Genomic DNA, 26,603 nt, shown 5'->3' with positions numbered 1-26,603 from the left:
CATTATGTTATTTTAAAGAGAATATGAGATAGACAGGCACTAGGCCCCCATGACTTCAAGTCCAGCAGACAACCACACAAGCAAAATGAAGTGGAAACAGCAATTATTGAGCTAATCTGGGCTAGGAGGTGAGCTAATTTGGATAATAAAACCATCCTAATCATCCACTTTCTTTATTAGCAGGGGGTTTTGCTTGATTGTCCATGTGGTTGTCTTAATTCTTCACTTTAATTGTCTTCAGTAGGCACAAGCTAAGAGTGAATCTGGTGTCTACTATCCTGCCAGAGTATCCTACTCTCTGAGTATTACAATTTGCTTTCCTTTTATTTTTGGATAGGGAAAGTGATTATCATCAAGTCACAGGATGTTAGAGTTGGAAGAGACCTAAATACTTTTCTCATAAAACTCTCAATTTTAAGGGTGGAGAATGGGACTCAGATAGATTATTCAGGGTCAAAGAGTGCCAAGGCAATGATGCCCTGGAATCCCATTAATTCAGTGACTGCTCTCATAAGCAACATAATGTGATGATGAGGCCTTTTCATGACACAGGGTCTTGGCTGGTTTTCAAATCACTGTCTCAGCCTTATTTTTCTACTCTTTGATCAATTCTTCTTTGTCTTCATCTCCTTCACTATCTCTTCTTTCTCTTCTGTTTTCTCTACCCCATGAGGTCAGCACTCAGAGTTTGCAGACTATAATCTCTTCTGCAATTGTCTTCATATACCCCGTTCTCTACACATAACTGCTGAATCTATTTTGTTAGTTCTGACTTCTTTATTAATCTCTAGACCTGTATTTCCAAATTTGGACTAGACTTGAAGTCAGGAAGACCTAGTTTGAATTTCATCTCTTTTCCTTAGTATTAATAGCTTTGTTACCATGGACAAATTCTGAGTCTAGGTTTTCTCATCTTTAACATGAAAATATATCAGAATAGTTGCAGTATCTATCTAATGGGATTCTTGTGAGTTTCAAATAAAATTATATACTACTTTCTAAATTTTCAAACTCCGTTATCAGTGTTAGTTGGTATTGTTTGTCCTCGGTTTTTGAAGAGGACTATGACATTAGGGAAGTGAAACCAGGACTTGCAAGTGAATTGGTTTTAAATGAGATTTTTAATTTTTTTAAAATTTATTTAAGGTAATGGGGTTGAATGAGTTGCCCAAGCTTACACAGTTAGGCAATTATTAAGTGTCTGAGGCCAGATTTGAACTCAGGTCCTCTTGACTCTAGGGCTGGTACTCTATCCTCTGTGCCACCTAGCTGCCCCTTAAGTGAGGTTTTAAGTGAGGTAATGTACAAAGCCACCAGTCTCACTTTCTTCTCCAGAGCCATCTGGGTCCAGTGGCCAGATATAGATCATGATAACTGGAGATGGCCCCCATAATTATTATTATTATTATTATAATACCTCCATAAACATATATGGGAAGAAGAAATGAGTAATTGTCAAGAGACACATCCCTGCCACAACCAATACCCACTGCTAACAAAAGCCACTAACAGGGAGGTAAGTCCCAAAGACCTAGCAATAACAGACTCTCTAGACCAGAGGCCTACTGTCATTTTCAAGGGGAGAAAATACTTTGGGACTGGGGTTTGCCAACTCTGCCCCTACCAATACTAACTGCCACAAACCAGTCTAGATGGAAAAATCAAATTACCTTGATGTGGAGTCAGGGGTGACATTACCAGGAGGGTCAAATCATTACCACCACCTTGACCACCAACTCCCTTCATACCTTAGTAACTTTCCAACTGATCAATCAGCAAATATTCATTAAACAGTGCTGACTGCCATGTATCATGTAGATATGGCGGATAGAAGTACAAAGATAGGTGGCGCACTGGCCCTGGAGTCAGGAGGACCTGAGTTCAAATGTGACCTCAGACACTTAATAAATGCCTAGCTGAGTGTCCTTGGGCAAATCACTTAACCCCATTACCTTAAATAAACAAAAAAAATTTAAAAAAAAGAAGTACAAAGATAAAATAATCCCTCATTGTAGAATTTACATTTTTATGGGGGAAAATGAATATATATAAAATATACATACAACACAAATAACAAATTAATAAATACTAATATACCCACACAAAGTAGTTGAAACAAGGTTTTTAGGGATGAAGGACATAAAAAAATTAGGGGAATTGAGCAAGGCTACATCTTAAAAGAAGAGAGAATTCTATTAGAGGCAAGGAAAGAATTACAAGAAAGTGAGAAAGTGAGAGTCCTGAAAACAACAGTGGCACCTTCTTCTCTCCCTATTCCCTTGACCACATCCCTACTACACAGGCCATTAACCCCTTTTCTAACTCAGCTTCCACAATTCATATCCATGTAGGAAAGTTACTGCCTCTTGACAACAGCCCCAACTACTGAAGACCCAGAAAGAAACTTATCACCATCAAAATCCTTGTAAGTGTCAAATAGCTAAAGATTACAAACAGATGGGGCTTTTATCAGTGGAAACAGCACTAAAGAAGATGCATTGCCGTCTACCTTGTACCCTACTCTAAGGACCATTGAACGTTTCCATCCAACTTTTTGTTGAAATCTTCTATTTATCTTCTCTCCCCCTTCTACAATTTTGACATCCAGAGACTAGAGCCTTGCTTTTTCTATTTCCAGTGCTTAGCACTCTGCTAAATATTTTTAAAATCATTATTTTCACTATCTTTACCTGAAGGCATGATATTCTACAATTCTCTGAAAAAAATGTATGTAGTATTGACTTTATTCTGCATAATTAAGTTTTATACTATCATGCTTTTAACTCTAATCAATCAATGAAACAATAATAAATCAAGGCCCGATGTGTAATGCTTGCTGGTTTCCAAGGTGTAAATAATGCACTGAAAATTTAACAATAGGTCTCTGTCTAGATGATACTGGAACTGCAAACTCAACATACCTCAAACACACTTTTCATTTCCAACCCTTCTCCCCTTACTTCATAATCTGTTCTTCTTTTTTGGCTTTATTAGCTCTGTTAAAGAGGTCATCATTCTCCATGTCAGACATGCTCAAATTTGGTGGTCATCTTTGATTTGTTACTCTCCCTAGTCCTTGACATCCAAACAGTAGCCAAGTCCTACTGATTCAATCTTTTCAATGTCTCACATTCATCTTTACCTGTCTGTTCACATTGCCCTTTACTCTAATTCAGGCCTCCATTAACTTTTAGTTGAATTACTATAATGGCCTATCCAATCTTCCTATCTCTAAACCATTTCTCCCTTTTATCCATCAAGAATAGTCATGGCTGGCACATAGGTGATGGAGTGGACAGAGCACAGGCCCTGGCATCAGGAAGACCTGAGTTCAAATTCGACTTCAGACATTTAATTATTACCTAGCTGTGTGACACTGGGCAATTCAGCTTAACCCCACTGCCTTGCAAAAAAAAAAAAAAAAAAAGAATAGCCATGGAAGATTGTTTGGATCATATAATCTTCCTGCTAAAACACATAACCAAAAAGCAGCTCTTCAATGGATTCATGTTTCCTATAGAATAAAGTTCTCACTTTTCAGTCTATCTTCAAGTATTCTACAATTCAACTGGTCTACTCGGCTTTATCTCCTAATGATCCCCTGGATATATTCTGCACTTTATTCAAAATGAACTACTTGCGGTTCCTTGAACAAGCCTTTCAATTCTCTACTTCTGTGTCTATGTGCCTGAAATACCAACTTTGGGTATCTCTGATAGTTGAAACACTTCCCATATTTCAGAGGGCAGCTCAACTATAATTCTAAGAAGTCAGAAATGGGTGTTGTCACCTAGATGTGATCTCTCCTATCTCTGGTCTGCCTAGCCCTTTCTTGATACTCTTAGTATTTTTCTGACTTGTGTTTATTCCACGAGAGGCAATATGCATAGCAGATAAAGGATCGGTCTTGAAATGATGAAACACTGAGTTCAAGTCCTTCTATGCTTTCTGGACATGTGTCTCCATAATAGTAACATTGGATAAATCTCTAGAATGGCAAGTTATCAAGTTGTCCATCAACATAGGTGGAGAAAGTGTCTAGGGTGCAATCAGTTTTAAAAAATACAAAACAAATATCAAATTAATGCATTTGTCTTACTTTCCTCAGCTTTGAGCAATATTCTATAAAATTCTTCTGCTTCAGTAATCTAATTTATTTACCTCCATTTCCCTGGCAGTACCTAACAAAAAATAGAGTCTGGGACTTGACCCATCATTTCAGTGATAGAGGGAATTCCTTGTCAAAGGAGTTCTCTGCCAGTGTTAAAAAGCCATCTCTTTAAGGCTGCTGGTTGCAGAGCAGGTGCTGCCCAGCCCAGATAGAGGTTCCTTTCCCTCTTGCCCAGGAATACTATGTAAGTCAGAAGAAGGATTAGATCTAATGTCTTTCTAGCTCTGAGTGGCATCTATCAAGTATAGTGGATAAAAGATGGATGTTAGGAAGACTCTGGTTTCAATTATGCCTCAGACAATTATTAGTTATATGATTTTGCATAAGTCACTCTACATTTCTCAGACTTCATATCCTCATCTATAAAATGAGGATAATAATAGCCCCTACCTAACAGGGTTATTGTGATGATCAAATGATATATCTAATGCAAAGTAGTTTGCAAATCTTAAAGAGCTACATAAACATTATTATTATCTAAAGCCAGCTTCGCTCAAATTAAATGTACCATGCTGCCTTTCATATGAGTTTACACATTATAGACACTTAATGAATATTTGTTAAATTGAAATATTAGCACCTTAATTAAAACTATGTAAAATCTACTTGGGAAGAAGGTCTGTATGTGACTTTCTTTTTCTAAAACATTTTTAGCTCTTAGGAAAAACAGAGAAAAACAGTTTTGAAGAAAATGGGTAACCAATATGGATTCAGAAGGATTCACTGACCAATTGAGAATTTAACATAATAAATAAAGGTGGATAGCTAAAGGAAGAAGAATATAAAAGTATGGTATAGCGATGAAGAGTAGAGTTAGGGGAAAGATACTAGAGTGGTTTGCCACTTTCTTCTTCAGCTCATTTCACTGATGAGGAACTGAGTCAAAGGGAGGTTAAAGTGATTTGCCTAGGATCACACAGCTACTAATATCTGAGTCCAGATTTGAACTCATGAAAAAGGAGTCCACCTAGGTCCTAGCCCAGTTCTTTATCCACTGCATCATCTAGCTGTTCTTTGTATAATGCTTTGCAAACCTTAAAACACTATTTACTACTGATGTTATATTGATGAAAATAAAAGGATAAAAAATGTAGAGGTTACACTTGGAGGATAAGGAAAAGATAGAAAAATCATCTTTTATTGTATTTCTATTTTCTCCAACAAGGAGAGTGACTTCTGGATCAGAAAAAAATGACAAAATTGACTGTCAGGGAATTGGAACATAGGATAAGTACAGAGATAAAGACAGTCTAAATGTCCTTGATGAGTTCAGGTCAACAGCTCAATACCTTTCACAAATAGAACTAACTGGTCACGTTTCTAGGAGAGTCATTTATTTTACTCAGTTATCATGTCACTTTCTATAGTAGCACAGTAACATAGATTGAATAAAATAATTCAGGTTCAATAAAAATCTTAAGTTATGGGTTTCCAGAATATTTTCAAAGGCATATATGATGAGGTCCCTTTTGGTTTATGGGTATAGGAACTAGAATTTTAAAAGTGTAATTATGTTAATGTTACAAGAAAGATGTGATTTTATCAGTGTGGGCATTATTAGTATCCTAATAAATACTTGATTTTGTTTTTGATTGAAAAATGACAGAAATGGAAGTGTTTTTTTTAAGTATGTCAGCTAGGTGGAGCAGTGGATAGAGTACTGGGCTTATTTATGCCCTCTGGAAAATGAAGTTTGGCAAGCCTTTGGGAAGATCTGAGGCTGAATTTGTCTTCCAAGACTTACTAGTTGTGTGTTCTGGGCACTTAGCCTCATCTGTAAAATGGGGATAATAATAATAATAATAATAACAATAATAACAACAATAATAATAATGGGATATATGGAAAGCACTTTGAAAACTTTTTAAAAAGATAGGTACTTAGCAAGTGTTTGTATATGTATGTTTGTAGTTTTTTGTGAATTGCTGGCGATAAAAAAAATCATTATCTAATCACTAAATTCTCCAGTATTAAGCCTCCCTGTACTGAACTAAACTGGTTCTCTGGTGACACTGGGATCTTATTTGAAGCCTTTCCAGCTATGTAGGTAGGACCTAATAGAGTTGGGCTATATAGTACTATATAGTACCAGACTATAATTCCAGACCATTGAGGGGGTGTCAAAGAACAACTTAAAAGATAAATTCTTAGGGGTTGAATGAGCTGCTCAGAAATTAAGTGACTTGCCTGGGGTCACACAATTATTAAGTGTTGGAGGCAGTATTTGAACCCAGAAGGAGACACTCTAGTGCAATGGAATTGAAGGAACTGAACTCACATTGCAACTTTGCTTCTAGTAGTCTATGTAGTATATCAATTTATCTCCCTGGGTCTCCATTTTTTCCATCTTTAAAATGAGGGGATTAGATTACAATTTCAGATTTCTTCCAGCTTTGGCTCTATTTGTCTATAATCTTCTTGACCTCAAGAAAAGGTCATGTACTCAAGTACTAAAGCCTTCTACTCTAACCCCTATTTCACACTATATCTATATGTTAGGCATATCTGAAGAAAAACACTCTGGATCTTGGAATAGGAAAAAGTCCATTTTATTTTTCTATTTCCCCCCAAACAGCTTTTCTAAGGCTCTCAAGGTGTCATGCATATCACAAATAAGTAAGAATGGCACTTGCATTCAGGAAACAACCTGAAAACAGGCTGGAATGAAGGTATTAGGCATCCTGGTGAGCAGCTGGGTTAATGCTGAGGGATTTAAGAAGACAAATCCCATTAAGGATACTGGGATGCCTTCAGCAGGCACAGGTTAATGCCCTCCTATGTGGTGAGCTTACTCTGTGCCAACAGAGAGATTTAATCATAACAAAGGCAGAGGAACTCTGAGTATGAGCTTCCCCAACTGACAAAAGGAGCTATCAATCCTCAAGGAGTGGAAAAGTCATTATTTATGACCTCTGGAAAAGGTCTGATGAGCTTTCAGGCTTGGAGGAAAAGACATTTCTGAAACTTAAAAATCCTCTGAGGACTAACAAAATAGAAATCAGAGGGTCATGCCACTTAGACCTCAAAGGAACCTTGGCAATCTTCTCACTGACAGCTATAGTGGAGGGAAGAGGGGGCAGGAAGACCTAAATTCAAGTGCCACATCTGGGTTTATGACCTCAAATGAGTCACTTAACTTCTCTGAACCCCAGGAAATTTCTTAAGACTGAAATTTTTTAAGTCTTTTTTAAGATTGTAAGTTTTAGAGCACAGGTCTATCTACATTGGTAGAGGTAGCTTCCAATGCCAATGAAATTCCAAAACTGGTTCAAAAAAAGAAAAAAAGAATTCCTTCATTTTGTATTCTTGAAAACTGAAGCCCAGGGAAGGGAATAGACTGGGCCAAGGTTTCAAAGGTGGAAGTTAACAGAGCCAGGATTTTTCTGACATCTAATCCAAGATTTTTCACTATACCACAGTCTCCTCCTATAATGAGGAAAAAAATATCTGGCAAAGTCATGAAGACTTCTCTCTGTTCTATAAAGATTTTTGTTAGGGGGATGGGACAGCACATAGAGAGAAGTCAAATGATTCCTAGGCATGAAACATGCTTTTTATTCTTCCATTCCCAAAGAATTTCCTGAAATGTATTTCCTGTAATCAGAGCTTTATTTTGGATCCAGTTATCTTTATCTAATCCATGGACACACACACACATATGCACACGTATGTGTGCACACACACTCCTTTGACCAAATGAAAGCTAAAATACTGGCTATAGTTCAAGTTTGATGAAGGGAAATAAATAATGTCTGCAGCTAGAGGCAGTGCAGATGTTTCAGCATCTATCTGATGAATATTAAAAAAGTGCCCCTCTGCTATTTGACAATACAAGTCAATACTGCTTCCCATGCTCTGTAGGAGAGCTGGATCATTACAGTTCCTTTCAGAGTGAGAAAATAAAAATACATGCCTAGAGACAAGTATTAATATTCCATGCCCATTTTTTTCCTTCAAATTTCAGCAGGGTGCGTAAAGTTTCCATTTCTTTATAAATGACCTAAAAAAAGGTATACACAGAAACCCTGACAACTGAAAGAAATATCACTGTCACACTTTCAACTACAGCCAAAGCAATACTCCAAGGGCTTCACATCCCCAGGAATAAAATGGTTCAAAGCATATACATAATGAGAAGAAATTCAAATGCCTTTTATTGAAATGGTTTAGGTTGGTGATTTTTGAGGTCCTTCCCCTTGTCTCAAAGTTTGAGTTGCAGAGTAAGTGTATGCATGTGTGTGTGTGTGTGTGTGTGTGTGTGTGTGTGTGTGTGTGTGTGTATAAAACATTTGCTGCATTCCTTCCAGATTCTCAGCATAAAGTGTGGCTTGTGCCGAGCTGGGGAAGAGAAATCCATGAAATGGTGCCAGATGTCTAAGCAAATATGCCAGATTGGACAGACACTTTGCTGTGTACCTCTAAGAAGTACTGCTCAGATATACAAATAAAGTGATATTAAAGGAATATTTTAAGAGTCATCTTGAAGACTGAAAGAAATGAGGGGTGCTCTCATTGTTTCCACAGAGATTTTCACCCAAGTCAGGGAGATAGCCTTTATTTTTCTTGATCCTGGGAAGGTTAACCCTATCATTCAGCTGAAGCCAAGGAAACAAGAAGAAACTCAGTGAGTTCATTTGGTTGTGTACCTATCCCCAATGATTAAAAAAATGGGCTTTTGGAAAAGGAGTTTTGAAGACCACCAAACATTTTAAGAAATGCCACTAAGGAAGCTAACACAAAGCAAGCCCAAATTCCACCTGGGTTGTTGAAACTGTCTGGTATCTAAGAAATCAAAGGAAAATTCAATACAAGATTTCCTTTACTTGTATCTCTACAACTTCTACTACTACTACTACTACTACTACTACTACTACTACTACTACTACTACTACTACTACTACTACTACTACTTGCTACCATTGTTATTTACTACCATTTTTTTTCCTGGAAATTCTTTCCTCTCTAGGGTTTCATGAGTTAGATTCTATGTCATGCACTATAATTGTGAGTATATTCCAAGGTTTTGTTTTTGGTCTTCATTTCTTCTCTCTCTCTCCCTTTTTCTCCCTGCCTCTCAGTGACCTCATCTACTTCCACAGCTTTAGTTTCAATCCACTATGCATGTAATTTCCTGTATGTTGTTATCAGTTCAGTCATGTCCAACTCTCTGTGACCCCTTTTGGGGTTTTCTTTGCAAAGATACAGGATTGGTTTTCCATTTTCTTCTCCAGCTCATTTGACAGATGAGGAAACTGAGGCAGAGTTAAGTGATTTGTCCACAGTCATACAGCTGGTGTCTGAAGTCAGATTTGAACTCAGTCCAGTGTTTTATTCACTGTGCCACCTAGCTACCAATTCCCTATATAGTCAACCTTTATTGCTCTCCAGAGATAGAATCCATATAACCAGCTACCTGATTGACATTCAAACTGAATGTCCTGTAGGCATCTCAAGCTTAATATGTTCAAAACAAAATTCACTGTCTTTCCTCTCAAACCTATCCTCTTCCATATTTCCTTGTTTCTGTCAAGAAACCAGTTACCCAGTTCTCAAAGGCATACTTTTCAACTCTACTCTCTTCCCTAACAGTGTATACTTAATCAGCTGCTAAATCTGGGTAATTCTCACTCCCCCACATCTCTTGCATTCTACTCACATGGGCACTTCATTAGTTCAAGTCCTAAGCACCTCTCACCTTTACTATGGCATAAAATTCCTAAATGTGTCTCCATCTCATCTCTTCAATCCATCCTCCACACATCTGCCCAACATGATTTTCCTAATGTCCCGGTCTTAGTAAGACTATATCACTTAGTAAGACTATATCACTCCCATACTTAATAAACTCCAGGGCTCCTTATTATTTCTAGGATCAAATAGAAACTCCTCTCTTTGGCATTTAAAACCCTCACCACCTGCTCCCATCCTACCTTTCTGACTTCATCCCATCATTTCCCCTCATAGACCACATTCCACATTCTGTCTACATTCCTTTATAGAAGCTTGGCCCCATACCTAGCATATGCTCTGTCCTTCCATTCCTATCTTCTTTCTCAAGCCTGTTGTCCTCAGTACCTCCCTGAAAACTATCGAAGATTTATTTTGTAAATGTCTAGTATATATTTAGGGTTATATATATATATATATATATATATATATATATATATATATATATGTATATGCTCTATTTTGCGCTACTATCCTGAGCATTTAGCATAGTGCCCCCCAAATCAAATTCATCTTTTTTCCACTTTCCTCATTATTAAAATGTCTTTTTTTCATCATGTTTAATTCTACATGATCACATTTGGGGCTTTCTTTTCAAAGACACTGAAATGGTTTGCTATTCTCTTCTCCGGCTCATTTGACAGATTGAGGAAACTGAAACAAATAGTGTCAAGTGACTTACTTGAGTGTCTGAGGTTGGATCTGAACTTAGATCTTCTAGACTCTAGGTCTAGCCTATCTACTATGGCTCTAACAAACATTTTATTATCCTCTCAATTACCATTATAATAGCTAGCAAACAATGTCTTTTTTTTACTTAGAAATATATTGTCTGTTGTACAAAAAAGGATCTGAATGGACACAGGCCCTGCCTTTGGGGAATTCATACTCCCCATCACTAATGCCAACATTCCCCTTGAATATTCAGACCTATAAGGGAAGCAGTAGGACAAGAAACCCACTATGGATTTGAAGTCAGAGGATGTGGGATCAAATCCTCTTACTACTTATTACCTGTGTTCCCTTGGGCAAGTCACAACCTCTGGGTTTCAGTTTGTTTATCTTTAAAATGAAAAGTTTGAAGTACTTAATTCTAGCTTTATATCTATGATTCCACAGGAAGTACAGTTGCACTACTCAGGCTGTTTTTTCTTTGTAGAGAAGGATCAGACTGGCATAGTGGGCCTAATTCCTTAGGCTGCCATCACCACCAATATGAATTGCTACTTTATCAGCAAATTATATATTTACTTAACAATTTTCAGATGAAACAATATGAGGAAGATTGACTGGTACACTGGTAGATAGAATCAGGATTAAACAAGATTCCCAGTAAGTTAGATAACATTAATAGAGAATGGGAATAAAATGACATTTAAAAGGATAAATGTAAATCACTACAAAAGTCAATATCCTAGATCTAAGATGGGGAAAGTATGGTTAGATATGAGCAATTGACCTGAAAAGATCTGAGGGTTTTATTAGGCTGCCAATTCAATGAGTCAATAATGGGACAGGGCAGTTAAGATAGGCTTAGGCTAATTAAAGATAGCATGAGTTGCAAAAATGTGTCATTGGACCCTGACATGATCAGATCACAACTGTGATCACTTCTGAGTATCTCATTTTATAAAGGACATTGATGAACTAAAGAGAATGCAGAAAGGATCAATGAGGATGGAAAATGAACTTTGGGTCATACTCTCTGTGGAGAGATAGAAGAAACGGGGACGATTAGCCTAGGAAAGAGAAGGCTTAGGTGGCAAATAGAAGATGAATGAGAATTGTTATATTTGTCTCTCAAGGTGAAAAGATGAAAGTGGTAAAGAGGCAGACAGCCTTGAGGTATGAAAAAAGCTTCCTAACAACAAGACCCATCTAAAAGTGAAATAGGCTTCCTCCATAACAAAGACTGGAAGGCCACTTGTGTCTGTCATCTCTCCCAGTTTGGAATGATTTCTGGAAATGAATCCTCTCTTGCCTCTTAGAATCTCTAGTTTCTTTCAAGACCCAGATCACTTCTAATGATGAAATTTTGTGATGGTCAAAATAAAGGCAATGTCTTTGGTAACTTCAGGAGGACTTGATTTGTTGACTTCTGTACATTTCGGAATGTGAAGTTAGAAAACTGATAGGTAATTTCATGGTTGCACCCAGACAAATAGAACTTAAAGGTTTCAAAGTTATATGTGTGTGCACATGCACACATACACACACACACACACACACACACACACACACACACACAGACCCTAGATTATTTAGTTGCACAGATAAAATTAACCCAAGAGTTATTAAATATCCACTTTAGGTAATATTTGTTATTGTTGCACTGTTCTCTGTTTCCCACACTTCATTGCATTCCTAAGAATTTTCACTTTTTGGAAGAGATGCCAAGAGAGTTCTCTACTCCTTCCCAGAAGGGTATCATGGAAATAATTCTTGATACTGGCTCCACTTTGCATACTGACATTTCACATTGTCTCCCTGTTCTTTTTTGCTATGGTATTTGGAATCAGCAAGACTTCTAGGTTCAAATCTGAGTGCTGACAGTTGTTAGCTGTGTGACCTTGGGTGTTACTTAACATCTCTGAGTTGAGTTTCCTTATCTGTAAAATTGGAGGGGAAGGGGGGAGGGGTTTAAAATAGCTCACAGGTATGTTTCAGCATGAAGTCTATGATCCTCTACTCCCTTCTGTTCTCTGTTTATCTTCCTGCTACCTTCTAATTATTCTCCCCTACTTCTATTCCTTCTCATTTTCGTTCCTGCTAGGAAACAAATACCAAAGAGATGGACACATACAAACATCAAAAGAGGGTCCCAGAAATAGCTAAACATTTATGGGATACCCAAAGGTGGATATAATTACATGGTGTTCACCCCCAAAGCACCTGGCTTAGCTACTTTTTGTTCCACCTGAGTGGAAGGAGGCATTATTTATGAAATGAAAATTACTGACATATCGGATCTGCCCCTGTTGGAACCAGCACCCACAGCCTCTGTTGGAGGCCACTGCAGTTCCTGGTGCCCCAATGCTAGTGTGGCAAACTCATCTCTGTGCTGGCATGTCCCAGGAGGCAGGAAGTCAATAATGTCTCACATAGTTGCCATGAAATGGGCCACCCTACCATGGTTTCAGCGGTTGACTTTTTTTTTTAGGTTTTTCCAAGGCAGTGGGGTTAAGTGGCCTGCCCAAGGCCACACAGCTAGGTAATTATTAAGTGTCTGAGGCCGGATTTGAACTCAGGTACTCCTGACTTCAGTGCTGGTGCTCTATCCATTGCACCACCCAGCCACTCCTACGGCTGACTTTCTTTTGTGTTTATTGGCTTGTCAACCACAAGAATATTTTAGAGCAGGATAAGAATGAGTGATAATCAGGATCTTCATGCAATCCTCAACACTATTTGGAAAAAGTATATTGTTATGGTAGTGTAAGACTTGGTAACGAGAGCAGACAATTACAGAACTCAGCCCTGAGACTCAGGTCAATCTGGGTGAAATTTTGAGATGAAGGCTTTGGATCTCAGATCTGGAAACGTCCCAGAGAAAGTGGAATAAGTCTTCAACTTGGGAAGGGATTCTGCATCTTTTCCTTTAAGGACCAATGTTTAAAAAGCAAGGTAGGAGCAGTTAGGTGGCGCTGTGGATAAAGCACTGGTCCTGGAGTCAGGTGGACCTGAGTTCAAATCTATCCTCAGACACGTAATAATTACCTAGCTGTGTGACCTTGGGCAAGTCATTTAACCCCATTGCCTTAAAAAATAAATATTTAAAATAAAATAATAATAAATAATAATAATAAATTAATAAGATTTTAAAATAAATAAAAATTTAAATGAAATAGGGATGTCTTCCTATCTGACCCTTCTTTCACCTTTCTCTTCTATGTCCCATCCTTTCTTTTCTTATCCAGAATATGGTTTACATCATTAACATAAAAGTTCATGGTATTCTAGGATCAAAGGTTTTGAGCTAGAAGGGAATCTTAGCAGTCATTCAACTTCCCTAAAATTATAGATAAAGGAAGGTAGAGCGAGTTGCCTAAGGTCATAGAGCCAATAAACAATAGTAAATTGTAAAATAATAAAATAAAAATATAAAAGTAAATAGTATAAGCAGAGCAGGCACTGGAATCCTCAATTTACTCCAAATCTAGTTCTCTCTTTGCTAAGCTATCTCTCTTCAGAGACTGTGGTGTAGTATGATGGAAGGAGAGAGGGCTAGCCTTTTTTTCAGGAAGTCAGAAAGATGTGAGTTCCATGCCTGCTCCTTACACATACCATAACCAAATCATTAAGCTTCTCAGTGTGCTGTCAAAGAATAAAAATTACAGGCTTACTCTTCCTATAAAAAGGAGTTGCTCTGTGGGTGTAAGCATTCCTTCCACTGCTGAGACCAAAGGTCTCAGTCAATAAGAGTTCTAGGATTTGAGCAATTCAGAAATGCCACACTGTTGGAATTCTCTCCCACCTTTCCAGGAATACGCATCTACCAGTTAGGGCCAGTTCTTGAGTAGAGGAAGTGAAACTTATGATGGCATTGAGGATAAACTTCTCTGCCAAAGGAACATGGATCTTAAATAGGCATTCCAAAAATTTCCCAAGCAACTAAGGGTTATTTCTTACATTATAAAGGAAAACTGCCTCTGCTCTAAGTTAATATTTGGAAGCAATTCTTGTAGTTTCTACCTGCAATTTCTCTTTACCTTTTGTTTCCCTGAGGAACTGTACATAGGAGGACATTAATAATTGCTTCATGACTTTTAGAAGGAGGAGAGCATTGGCTTTGGAGGGTGCAAATACCATTTCTGCACAGACTAGCTGGGGAGTTTACTTTACCCTTGAGAGACTCAGTTTTCTGTCCTGTAACTTGAGGTGGTTAGATCAGATAATCACAAAGGTTTCTTCTCACTCTAACATTCTATGATCTTAGATTTCTGTAAGTCAATCATTTAAGAAAAAAAAAAAGGAAAGTAGCATTTGCTATGGGCTGGCTTTTTTCTTATCCATAAAATTAGGAGGTGGAACTGCATGATCATAAAGGTTACTTCTAGCTCTATATTTATGATTGTATGATTCCTAATTAACTTGAAGAAGCAGGACAAGTCCAAACAACCGTTATACCCTCCCACCCCTCTTTGTCCCATCAATACATACCAATGACAGGTGATTTTAAGGGATTAGAAAAGAAAGATAAAAAACTTTGATTATGTCAGAGACACTTAAAGAAGAATCAGAAAGAAGGATTCTCCAAATATATCAGAGTGGAAGGAGAAAGAATAAGACAATAAAGGAGGGAATAAGCTTCCAATTTTTCAGAGGGATTTTTGGAAAGCCACCAATAAAAGCATGTCTCTAATAAAAAAGGGTTTTGTGTGGGATTAGTGATGAACAATTAACCCATTTTGTATATTCTATTTTCTCAGGACCAGTTTCCTCATTAGAAAGAAAAACTAAAATCATTATGCTTTTTAAAAGATATCAAGTAATATTTGTTGCCTATGTGGACCTGCAATGAATAATAATTAACAATGAATTCACACAGGTCACTTTATCGATTCAACCATTTGTTGGATCCAATTATTTCAAAAGACCCTGCTGTCAGTGTTATTTGAAAGATTGTGGAGGGCAGCCAAGCAACAGACTAGAGACAAGCAAATATTGTATAATTAAAAAAATAGAAAAGAAGAGAATTTATGAATTATAGACAAATGAGTTTGATTTTAGCTCCTGTAAAGAATTTCCTATGTATTATTAAAGCAAATGTTGATACATATCATATCAATCTAAACTTATTTACCAATTTAAAAGATTACTAACCAGATTCTTGAGAGGAGGGCCACAGATATACCTAGATTTTAGCCAAAATGTTTAAGAAAATATCTCATTATTTTCATGAAAAGGTTGGAGAAAATATAAGCTAGGTGATAATATATTTAGATGCATTCAGAACTAACTGTGTAGTTGTTAATGATTCACTGTTTAGTTCAGTAGAAATTTCCAGTGTGGAGTTTTCTCCTTCCCTCTACAAATTTGTGCTTTTCCCTGTTTTGTTTAACATTTTTCATCAGTGATTTAGAAAAATTCATAAGATACTATGATTCTAAGATCTGACAATTATAAACACACTGAAAGATAGTGTCTAAAAAGATCTTGACAGGGGAGGGCAAACTACGATTCACCTCTTTTTGTATGGCCTGTGAGCTAAAAATGCCTTCTAAAAATGCTGATTCCTTGGGTTAGAGTTTTGGAATGAATCTAGAAAGAGATAATTCAATATAGTCCAAAAATCAGCCTTATTAGTATAAGATAGGAACAGGATAGTAAGACAGAGCAATTCACTGAAAAAGATTTAATGGGTCTGTGGGGGAAAAAAAAGCTCAATATGGGAAGTCAATAGTATGATATGGAAGTGAAGAAAGCATTAAGAGAGGAATGGCTCCCAAGAACAAGGAGGTGATAGTTCCATTGTTTTCTGCCCCAATCAGACACAAACTGAGTTCAGTTTTGGGTTCCATATTTTACAGAACACATCAGTAGGCATGAGATCATCTAAGGTGATAGACATGAGCACATGCTATATGAGGACCAGTTCGAAAAAATGGTTAGAGAACAAAAGATTTATAAGGAGGTGAGAGATGTCTTCAAGTAATTGTAGGAGTAAGGGGACAGCTAGGTGGTGCAATGGATAGAGCACTGGCCCTGGAGTCAGGTTCCTGAGTTCAAATCTGACTTCAGACACTTAATAATTACCTAGCTATGTGTCCTTGGGCAAGTCACTTAACCCCATTGCCTTGCAAAAACAAAACAAAAGAAAGTATTTGTAGGAGTCATCAAGTGAGAGAGGGATATAGTTGTACAGTTTGTTCACAGAGGTCACAATTAGAAGAAATGGGTGGAAGTGGCAAAGCAACAAATGTAGGTTTATTACTCTTCCTAAGTAGGTAGGTCTGCCTTTGACTGGGGGGGGCCTCTTCAAGTGAGGGCCTTTTGGCCACTTGTTGGTTGTAGAGAAAAATCTCATATTAGTTCTGTTTGACTTAGTGGCCTTGGAGGTCTCTTCTGAGTCTATGATTTTGAGAAAGGTGACCAATCATAAAAGAAATCCCTGTCAGACATTGAGCGTGAAGGCTAAGGGCCTCTCTGGAAAGACTGATAAAAATCCAATGCAAAATGCTCACTGATAATAATGACTTCATCTGGGAGCATCTCTTGGAGATTACAATGAACCCAAGGAGAGCAGCTATTAAGAAGAATAACACCAAAAATTGCTCATTAAGTTCATCAAATATCTATTCTATGCTTTAGGAGATGATGTGTAAACAATTCACTTCAATGCTTGCAAGAGAAATGAAAAAAACTCACCTTAATGAAATGATTTCATGACTTAAATGCAATTCTTCTAAAAAGCTAATGCACTAGTCAGTCAGTAAACCTTTATTAAGAACCTACTTTGTGCTAGATACCATGTTTAGTCCTAGGGACTCAAAGAAAGGGAAACTATAGTCCCTACTCTCAAGGAGCTCATAGTCTAAAGCTATTATGTACACAGAATAAATGGGAGGTAATTTCAGAGGGAAGGCAGTGAAAGGAAGAATAGGAAAGGCCTTTGTGTAGAAGGTTAGATTTTAGCTGAGACTTGAAATGAAAGCAAAGGGGAAGGGGAACATTTGTAAAGGATAACCTTTGAAAGGCAAGAAGGTCATTGTCAGTGGATTGCAGAATAGTTGGAAGAAGTAAAGCATAAGAAGATGGGAAAGATAGGAAGTGATCAAGTTGTGAAAGGCTTTAAAAATGGAAACGAATTTCCTATTTGATACAGAAGGTGATAAGTTACTGAGTTTATAGAGTATATATGATGAGAAAGAGAGACTCACAGGGAGTGAGATACACACACACAGACACACACACACACACACACAGACAGACAGACAGACCAACAGACAGACAAAGACAGACAGAGAGACAGATAGAAAGAGAGAGAAATAAGGTCAGATTCTTCTCCCAGTTGAGTAGAAGATGGACTGGGAACTAGAGTGAGAAGAGACTTGAAGCAGGTAGATCAATTAGGGAGTAATATTCCAGGCATGAGGTGATGAGGACCTGTACAAGGGTGGTGTTTATGTGAATAGAGAGAAAGGTGACATATGGGAATACATGGTGAAAGTAGAAGTGTTAGAGTCAGAAACAGTTTAAAATGTGGGATAGGTATAAGAGAGGCATTATGGTGAATACTGAAGTTAGAAGCCTGGCTCAGTGGGAGAACAGTGGCACCCTTGACAGTAATAAGGAAGTTGGGAAGAGGAGAGAGTTTGGGGATAAAGATAATTAGTTTTATTACTATTGAATTTTAGATGTAATGAGTAAAATGTGAGCCTGGAAGTCAGAAGAAAAGTTTGATCTGGATAAATAAATCTGAGAATCATCTGCTTAGAGATTGTAACTGAATGCATGGGAGTAAATGAGATCACCTAATGAAATGGTGTAGAGATAGGAGAGAAGAGAGTTCATGACAGACCAAAGGGGGGGGGCACACCATTGTTAGCAAGCATGACCTGGATGAAAATCTAGCAAAGGAGACTGAGAGAGGTCATAAAGCAAGAGAAGAACCATGTACTAAAATTCAGAGCTGGTAATACAGGAAACATTAAGAAGTGTCAGCATGTGATTATTTCAAGTGGCTATCCTTTAGCTACTTCATAACATATATTAGGCCAATTAAATTTTGGCATATATAAAAAAAGTCTATCTCAACAATCCTAACTGTAACATTTCATCTTGGGAAAAAATTGTACTTGGGGAAATGGGGATACATTGGGGAAATGAGATACAGCCTCATTTTCTCTCTATTTCCTTGAGAAAGTTATTCTTTCTGCCACATGATATGACTCCTGATATGGTGAACATGTGACAGACTCCACATTACTGACTGCTATATTTAAATGGTTTATAAAAGATATCCTAGAAAAGTAATCTGGCATGAAGAGAATAATGTTCATCTAAAGAGCTGGTAACTTTTTTATCTAATGGTTATCTATACAGTGCAGTGGAGAAAGGAACCAAGTCTTTAGCTAATTCAATCCTCTTTCCCCTCCAAAAAGTTAATCATTATTTGGATACTTTGGACCAAAACAAAATAACCCATATACTTGATTTCAAATTGTGTGTTTATGTCTGTCCAGAGCTTTAAACTATTTAAGAACTGTCCACAAAATGTTAGAGGAAATTGGTTCAGTGTGAGCTAATCTTTCTAAAACTAGTCATGATATTTTTTTTGGTTCGTCTTTCCAACATCAAAGAGAAATTGCAATTTTCAGATTGAATTTATGCATAACTACTTCCACTCTGTTCAAGGGCTGAATGGCAGATTGTCTACATGGATCACAAGACTGGGTCAGCTTATCTTCATTGAGTTACTCTGGGAGGAAACATGCTTCAATTTAGAAGAAAGCTAATAAAATGTGATCAAAGGAACATTTTAAGTTAGTCTGAATTTAGTGACTTCTACTCTCTTAATTTTATTTATGTTTGTTAAATCATAAAGCATACCTAAGCAAATTAGCAGTGGTATCCAAAATGTGTTTACCTATGCAGAGTGAAGTGGATAACAGAATTAATCCAAACCTGGTGGATATGTATCTAGTTACAACCCCATTCTGAAATAAGAACAGACTATTTCTGTGAGTGTGACTTCACTGAGTGGATGGAGATGTGGCTCAGCTTTTTCCTTTGTCATGACTCATGCATATACCCATGAAACCTCATTAAAATAATCCTAAGAAATCTGGGAGGACTGAATATGTTGGTCTTGTGTCAATTTTCACAAGATTCAGCTTGTTTATACATATCCCAATATTTAGGTGACAGTAGTCAAGATGAGTTTGAAACGCTAACCTTCAAGTTTTATCCCCTTTTGTTCCTAGTGGATGCTGGCATTTACAATCCTTTTGTAAATCACATTTTGCCCTTATCATGATACTCTTCTCAAAGGAATCATTCTAAAGGAATCAACAAAGGGAAGTTTGGCCCATGGAATATTTTTTTCTAACAAGGATATAGGATAAGTAAGTCCATATTAAGCAAGGAAAAGAAAAATTCAAAACATGTACTACTCACCTGATTTCTGTCCCTGGCGTTAGCATATCGGAATCTCTGAATATAATAAAAGACCAGCCAAGCGAGTGATATGATCATCAGCACAATAAAGGAGATGGACACAAACACCACTGATGTGCGGCTGACGTATTTCTGCAAGTTGCGGGTCCCAATGGTGATGTACATCATCACAGTAATGTTTTTATCCAGGAGTGTCACTATCTCCTTTCCTTTCGACTCAGGAATCATTATTGCAACAATGTCTTGCACACCTGTTGTGAGGATGGTGAGGGTGTAAGGGAAGGGGGGGTGGGGTAGGAGAGAGGAAGAAAGCATAGTAAGCGAGCTAGAATCAAGCAATGCTCACCAAACCAGACATCTTTGGATAGGTCTATGAATGCTGAGAAGGCAGAACAATAGGGGGAAAAAAGATTCTCTTGTTATTCAGCTACATCACTATAGAGTACATGAGGCCAGTAATTTAGTTCAGTTTAATTCTGGGTGTTAAATATCGGCCAAGCACTTACTGGATACAAGGCACTAAGATTCCAAGAGCAATAAAAAGGTGAGAAGGAGCTTTTCCATTTTGTCTTTGTATCCAAGAATTACAGATTTGGAGTTTGAAGGGACTTTGGAAGGGACTTTGGACTAGGGCAGTCCCTTCATTTTACAAATAAGAATAAGGCTAAGAGGTGTGAATAGCTAACCAAATTAAGCATCAATCTCATCCATGTTTAGATGAATCTGGCCCTAAATCCTATCCTTGCCCTAAATGCATGGTTAATTGTAAAGTCCCCAAACTAGACAGTGGCAGAGTTGTGATTTGATACTGACTCCAATGATTCCAAACTCGGTGTGCCAACTTCCCTTGAGTACTAGGACAGTGCCTTTCCACATTCATAGCTACTTCACAAATGCTTGTGGAATGGACTACAGAGAGTGCTAAAATCCCTGACTTTAGGGAATTTACAAAATAGTGGAGATCAGGGAAGGATAGGACAAGAGAAATAAACAATATATAAAAAAAATTAACAGTGTTTTAAGATTTACGAAGTTCATTTGATTTCTACAAGTTATTATTACTTCCATTGTGAAAGGACAGCCATGAGGAACAATGGATAGAGCACTGGTATTGGGAAAACTCATCTTCATGAGTTTAAATCCAGTCTCAGACACTTACTAGCTGTGTGACCCTGGGTAAGTCACTTAGCTCTGCCTACTTCATCTGTAAAATGAGCTTTAGAAGGAATGGCAAATCACTTCAAGATCTTTGCCAAGAAAATCCCAGATGAATGACAGAAATTACTCAACAAACAACACAGAAGAGCTTCAGAGAGGGGAGGCAATTTGCCTCTGATCAAAGAATTAAACAGTGTTGAGGATAGAAATTAAATTAAGCCTCCCATGAATTGAAATCTAGAGTGCTTTTCACTTTACCATACTAGTTGGGGGTAAGGGCTGAAGTTCAGGGAAGATTTCAAAACCGAAACTATATTTGAGTGAGGTTGAAATTCTATTTGTGTGAGTATGGTATGGATAGGAATTTTATATATAGAACTTGGGAGAAGGAGTGACAAGAGGAAGGGAAGAAAGGGATCTTTCTGTTTAGAGAAATCGGAACAACAGCACAAAGAGGGAAGGTGCGAGATCTGAATAAGTGTATAAAAAGAGAATAGAGTACCAGATTTGAAGTTAGGAAGGCTAATTCCCTTTGGGTACTTAACAGCTTTATGATCAGAAACAAATCACCTACTTTCTATAAATTTGTTTTCACATTTATGAAAAAGAAGTAAGTTTTTTTCCTTACAGGTTCAAATGAGATGTTTTTGCAAAATATTTTGCAAATTTAAAGCAAGTGCTACATACAAGAATTCTATATGATATTTTTGTATTAAATAATACAAATTATAGAATTTGATTATAATGATTATAGAATATAAATTACATATGAATATGGTATAGCAAGTAGTCTAGTGTTGCTTGAATTTGAAGTGTATAGGGAAGCAGTGAGAGATGAGAGAGAGGCAGGACATTTCTGTCTAGGTCTTCATTTGGAATACAATGAAACCATAACTGGTTTTGAGCTGGAGAGTTATGATTACCAGAGCAGTAGGTATAATTCCCAATAGCAGTATAAAGGATTTAAACTCAATGGGGCCCTAGCTGGTTGCTAGTCAGGATGAAGGAAGAGTTAGGAAAAGGTAACCATTTACAAACTAGCATTTCAGTATTATTGTCCTTCTTTCTTGAAGACTATCAAGAAGGTGATGCTGTGCTATGTCACCAGCCTCACTTTCTCCTCCAGAGTCATCTGGGTCTAGTGGCCAGATATAAATCAAAATGATTGGAGATGACCCTGGATGGAAGGCAATCAGGGTTAAGTGACTTGTCTAGGGTGACACATCTAGGAAGCATCCAGTGTCTGAGGTTGGATTTAAATTCAGGTTCTCAGGACTCCAGAGGCAGTGCTCTATCCACTGCACCACCTAGCCCCCCAACACTTCAGGGTAGTGTCATGGAAGCATTTGTTTGTCATAAGGCGATTTAGGTTCCAATCCTAACTCCAACACTTGCTGGCTCTGTGTCTTGGCTCAGTTTCATCATTTATGAAATGAGAATAATGGTAATACATACCACTTACTTCCAAAAAGTCCTAGTAAGGAAAGTGCTTTTGTAAATTAGCATTAAAATAATGTGGTCTGTTAGTATTCTGTGCACCACTATGGATAGAGTACTTTAGATATGTAACCAAAATGTAGGCAGTCTCCTGCTGTGTTCCACTTGTCTGAGTATATATTCTGGTTAAATTCTGAATACTCAATGAAACAAACCTTTTTATCATTTTCAAGAAGGCAATTTTCTCCTACAGTGAGTGCTCAAACAACCAAAAATGGATTCTTCAAGGGCTATGGGATAACTCATCAACAGATAACATGGTCATATTCTTTTTCCCCCTAGAGTTTTTTTCCTGAGTTCAAGAGAAGGAGCTATTTTTACCATTTCTGGAAATGGTTAAAGATTCTCTAAACTGTGTTTTCTCAAGTGAAGTGAAATGATTATTAGGTGAATAATCCTGAAAATTCAAGCAACCATTATCTCCTTCTCCCCAGAGAATCTCACAAATAACAACCCTCAACAAATGCTTTTGTCATCATTATTTGTCTATTAACCAGTTTTGAATAGTAGGTGTAGAATAACCTCTAAGCAACTAAATTCTGTGTTTAAGACCTGCCACTGAATCAGACTGGTTATGTGACCCTGGGCCTGTGACTCTTATTGTCTCAGGGTCCCAGGCAATTCTCTAGGGCTGTAAGTTGCTAAACAGCAGCATATAGGAGCTCCAGGTGTGTCCCTGAGACCTTTTTGGGGGGGATATATAACATTTTATTATTGTAATATTTCATAATAGTATTGATACTTGAATTTCTAATATAGGAAAACTATATACAACCTTCTAAATAAATGTTCTTTGGGGGACCCTCAATAATTTTTAGAAATGTAAAGAAATCTTCAGATGAAAAAAGTTTAAGAACCACTGAGAGTAGTATCTCTAACAGATGAGGGAATTCTATGTATCAATGAAATCACAGCTTTAAATTGGAAAGAAAAAACAAAACAAAAAACTGCCTATCTAAAGACAAACAGGTTTTATAGGACTAAATCATCTGGACAATTGTTTTTTTCCCCCTTTTATTATTGTAGATTTACTTTCTCCATGGGGTTGTACCAGAAGTAGCATGCTCACTCAAAGGGGCTATGACAGGTCACAGTTGACTATTTCAATAATGAAAGAATATCAGAGAGGCTGCAATATGGAACAGTGATATAATAGAGAACTAGCCTGATGTCCATTGCTAGCCCATGAGACCAGGAATCAGGAAAACTAAATTCAAATCTCTCCATAGTCTCTTATTAACGATGTAAATATTTTTATTGTTCTCAGTCATATCCACCTCTTTGTGATCCCATTTGAGGTTTTCTTGGCAAAGTGATTGGAGTGGTTTGCTATTTCCTTCCATCTAAATATAGTCATATAATTTAATGTCTCAGATCTTTATTTTCCTCACTTATAAAATGGAAATAGAAATACTTATACTACCCTTCTTTCAAGGTTGTAAAGCAGTGCTTTGTAAGTCTCTAAGGTGGTATATGAATATGAATTCTTATTAGTAATTGGCAGCTGTTTTTGCTCTGCATTTGCTCTTTTTTTGTTTTCCCCACTTGGGAATTCAGAACACTTTGGTCCCTTTCTAGTTCACTCATCATGTGATATCATATCAGCAAGGAGAAATGATACAGGAATTGAATAAACACACACAAATTATAACAGCTAGGAAGTGATTGTTGCCTTTCTAAAAGAATATTATTTTGTTGCTTTGTATTTTTTGTTGTGTCTGATAATGAATTTCTCAAAGGTAGATACTGAATTTTTGTATTCTTACTTATATATTGTGTCCCCAAAGTGCATTTTTAAGTGACTCAAGTTTAAAATGCACTAAGATTTTTTGGAACATTCTGAATAGTTATCTGTTCTGAAATCTCACCTCCCTAAAGATTGTGAGCTTTTTAAGGGCAGGGGTTGTGTTTTTTTTTTTTTAATTTTATATCTCCTCTCTCCAGAGGGCCTGAATTGATTTATTTCAATTTCTCTACCTTCCAATAATATAGCACTTTTCACATAATAGGTGCTTAATAAATGTTCATTAAATGTTCATTAAACGAATGGTCATTAATTGAACCAAGTTAGTCTGGTGGGTATGGCAACACAGAATAGGACATATCCAGAAAAAAGGATCATTGTGCTCTAGAATTTCTCCTAATGACTCTAGAATAAGGTGCTCCTGTGTGCTTGCCATCTTTCATATATATATATGGATGTAAGGAGGAAGAACAGCATTGTAATAAATAAATAAATTCTTAAATACTTAATAAATTCTTCATTCATTAATTTTTATAGATTTATAGTTGAAAGGAACCTCTGAGGTCACCTAACCTCAACCACCATTTTTAAACAGAGAATTGAAATGATTTGCATGAAGCCTGGCATACAATAGGCACTTAATAAATGTCTGTTGCCTGGCTGATGGGTTGATTGATAGCCAAAGCAGTAACAAGACTGGCACCCAGGCCTTTTAATTCTAGATTTTATATTCTTTTCACTGTATTAAATTCCTTTCTGAAATCTGTCAATACATCCTATCCTTATTGTTAAGAGGTGACTGCAAAAAAATGCATTATTGGACCAAATAATTTAGTGCTGCTTCCCCTGATTTGACTTTTTTTTTTCAGGTTTTGAGATCAGGAAGGAAGTAACTGCTCAAACCTCTTAAAGCCTATTTAAAAATTTCACCGATTTTATTGTAAATTTTGTCCCATTAGATACCTTGAAGTTCAGCTCCAGGACCAAGATACTCTGCTATATTCAGATCTATTAAACAGGAAAAATTCCTGGAACATATTAACTACATGAATTTAAAAAAAAACAAAATAAACCTAACAACAACCAAAAAATACAGCTCCATAGTGAATAGGCTTAGCTGCTTCTTTCTGAGAATTACTGTTGACAGTGAATTGGTTCTCACGTTTATAGAATTTATGACTGATGCTGCCAGTTCTTCTTTTCCTTATTTGTTAATGTCTAATGGTTGCATGTGGTCTGAGGTTTTGTGAAGGATCAAATTCATGAGACCAGTTTTGTCTTGAGGGAAATGAGATCTCCTTTGTACAGTGACCTAAACTCACCTGGTGGAGAAATCTAAGGAGTATCTCTGTTCCCTGTAGTCAATTCTATTTTTATTTTACTTTCACTTCAAAAGATAAATTTACTTTTTTATTGCTTATATTTATTTTTTCTGAGCAATGGAATTTGGGATTTTTTTCTGTGTCTCCTGAGGGCACTTGGGTAGAATTTGAATTCTTAGATTGTTCTTCTTAAATTACTCTCACTGTCATTTAATATTCCAATTTCATTGCAAAAGAATACTTTCTGTTTTTAAGAAGTTCTTTCTACTTATAGGAAATAATGCAAAGAGAAAAAGCAGAGTCAGAAGAAGAGCATACAAATGTACTATAGTCACACAATGATAATAGTAAAAAATGACTCAACAAGCATTAATTGAGCACTCAGTATGTGTGGGCTTCATGGTAGGCACTAGGTACACAAAGAGAAAAAAGAGGTTTTTTTCTCTTGTCTATTGGGGGAGAAAAAATATAGATATGTCTATACAGTGGATAAATGTTGGCAATAATGACCTTGATTATGCTGAATCAACAAGTACTGAGTACCAAGAATGAGCACACTGCTAGTTACTGGGTACACAAAGACAAAAAAAGAAACATCTCTGTTCTTGTCTATTAGGATAGACAAAATGTTGATGATGAAGGTGGTAATGATAATAATAATAATAATAATAATAATAATAATAATAATGCATTTACTTTCATTTGTTTTATCAAAACAAGTCAGAAAAAATTGTGGATTAATCATTTAACCTCCCTATAGTTTAGTTTCCTCATCTGTAGATCCAGAAGGTTGGACAAGATGGCCCCTTGACATCCAGATCAACCACACAATCAATAAGTATTCATTATGTGCTAAAAATCTGTG

General features: G+C 36.9%; 1 protein-coding gene across 3 annotated transcripts in view; it reads right to left on the bottom strand.

Moving 5' to 3' along the window:
* Window positions 1-26,603, bottom strand: part of RNF150 (ring finger protein 150) — a 329,973-nt gene that overhangs the window by 98,520 nt on the left and 204,850 nt on the right. For all 3 annotated transcript variants that reach the window (XM_074229254.1, XM_074229255.1, XM_074229256.1), the window contains one exon: window positions 20,018-20,268. In XM_074229254.1, coding sequence (XP_074085355.1) covers window positions 20,018-20,268 — 251 coding nt within the window. The remainder of the gene's footprint in view (window positions 1-20,017; window positions 20,269-26,603) is intronic.

Source organism: Macrotis lagotis, chromosome 3 (assembly GCF_037893015.1).
Source record: "Macrotis lagotis isolate mMagLag1 chromosome 3, bilby.v1.9.chrom.fasta, whole genome shotgun sequence".
Taxonomy (NCBI): Eukaryota; Metazoa; Chordata; class Mammalia; order Peramelemorphia; family Peramelidae; genus Macrotis; species Macrotis lagotis.
The sequence above is the reverse complement of the archived record's forward strand: the minus strand, read 5'-3'. Positions and strand labels throughout refer to the sequence as shown.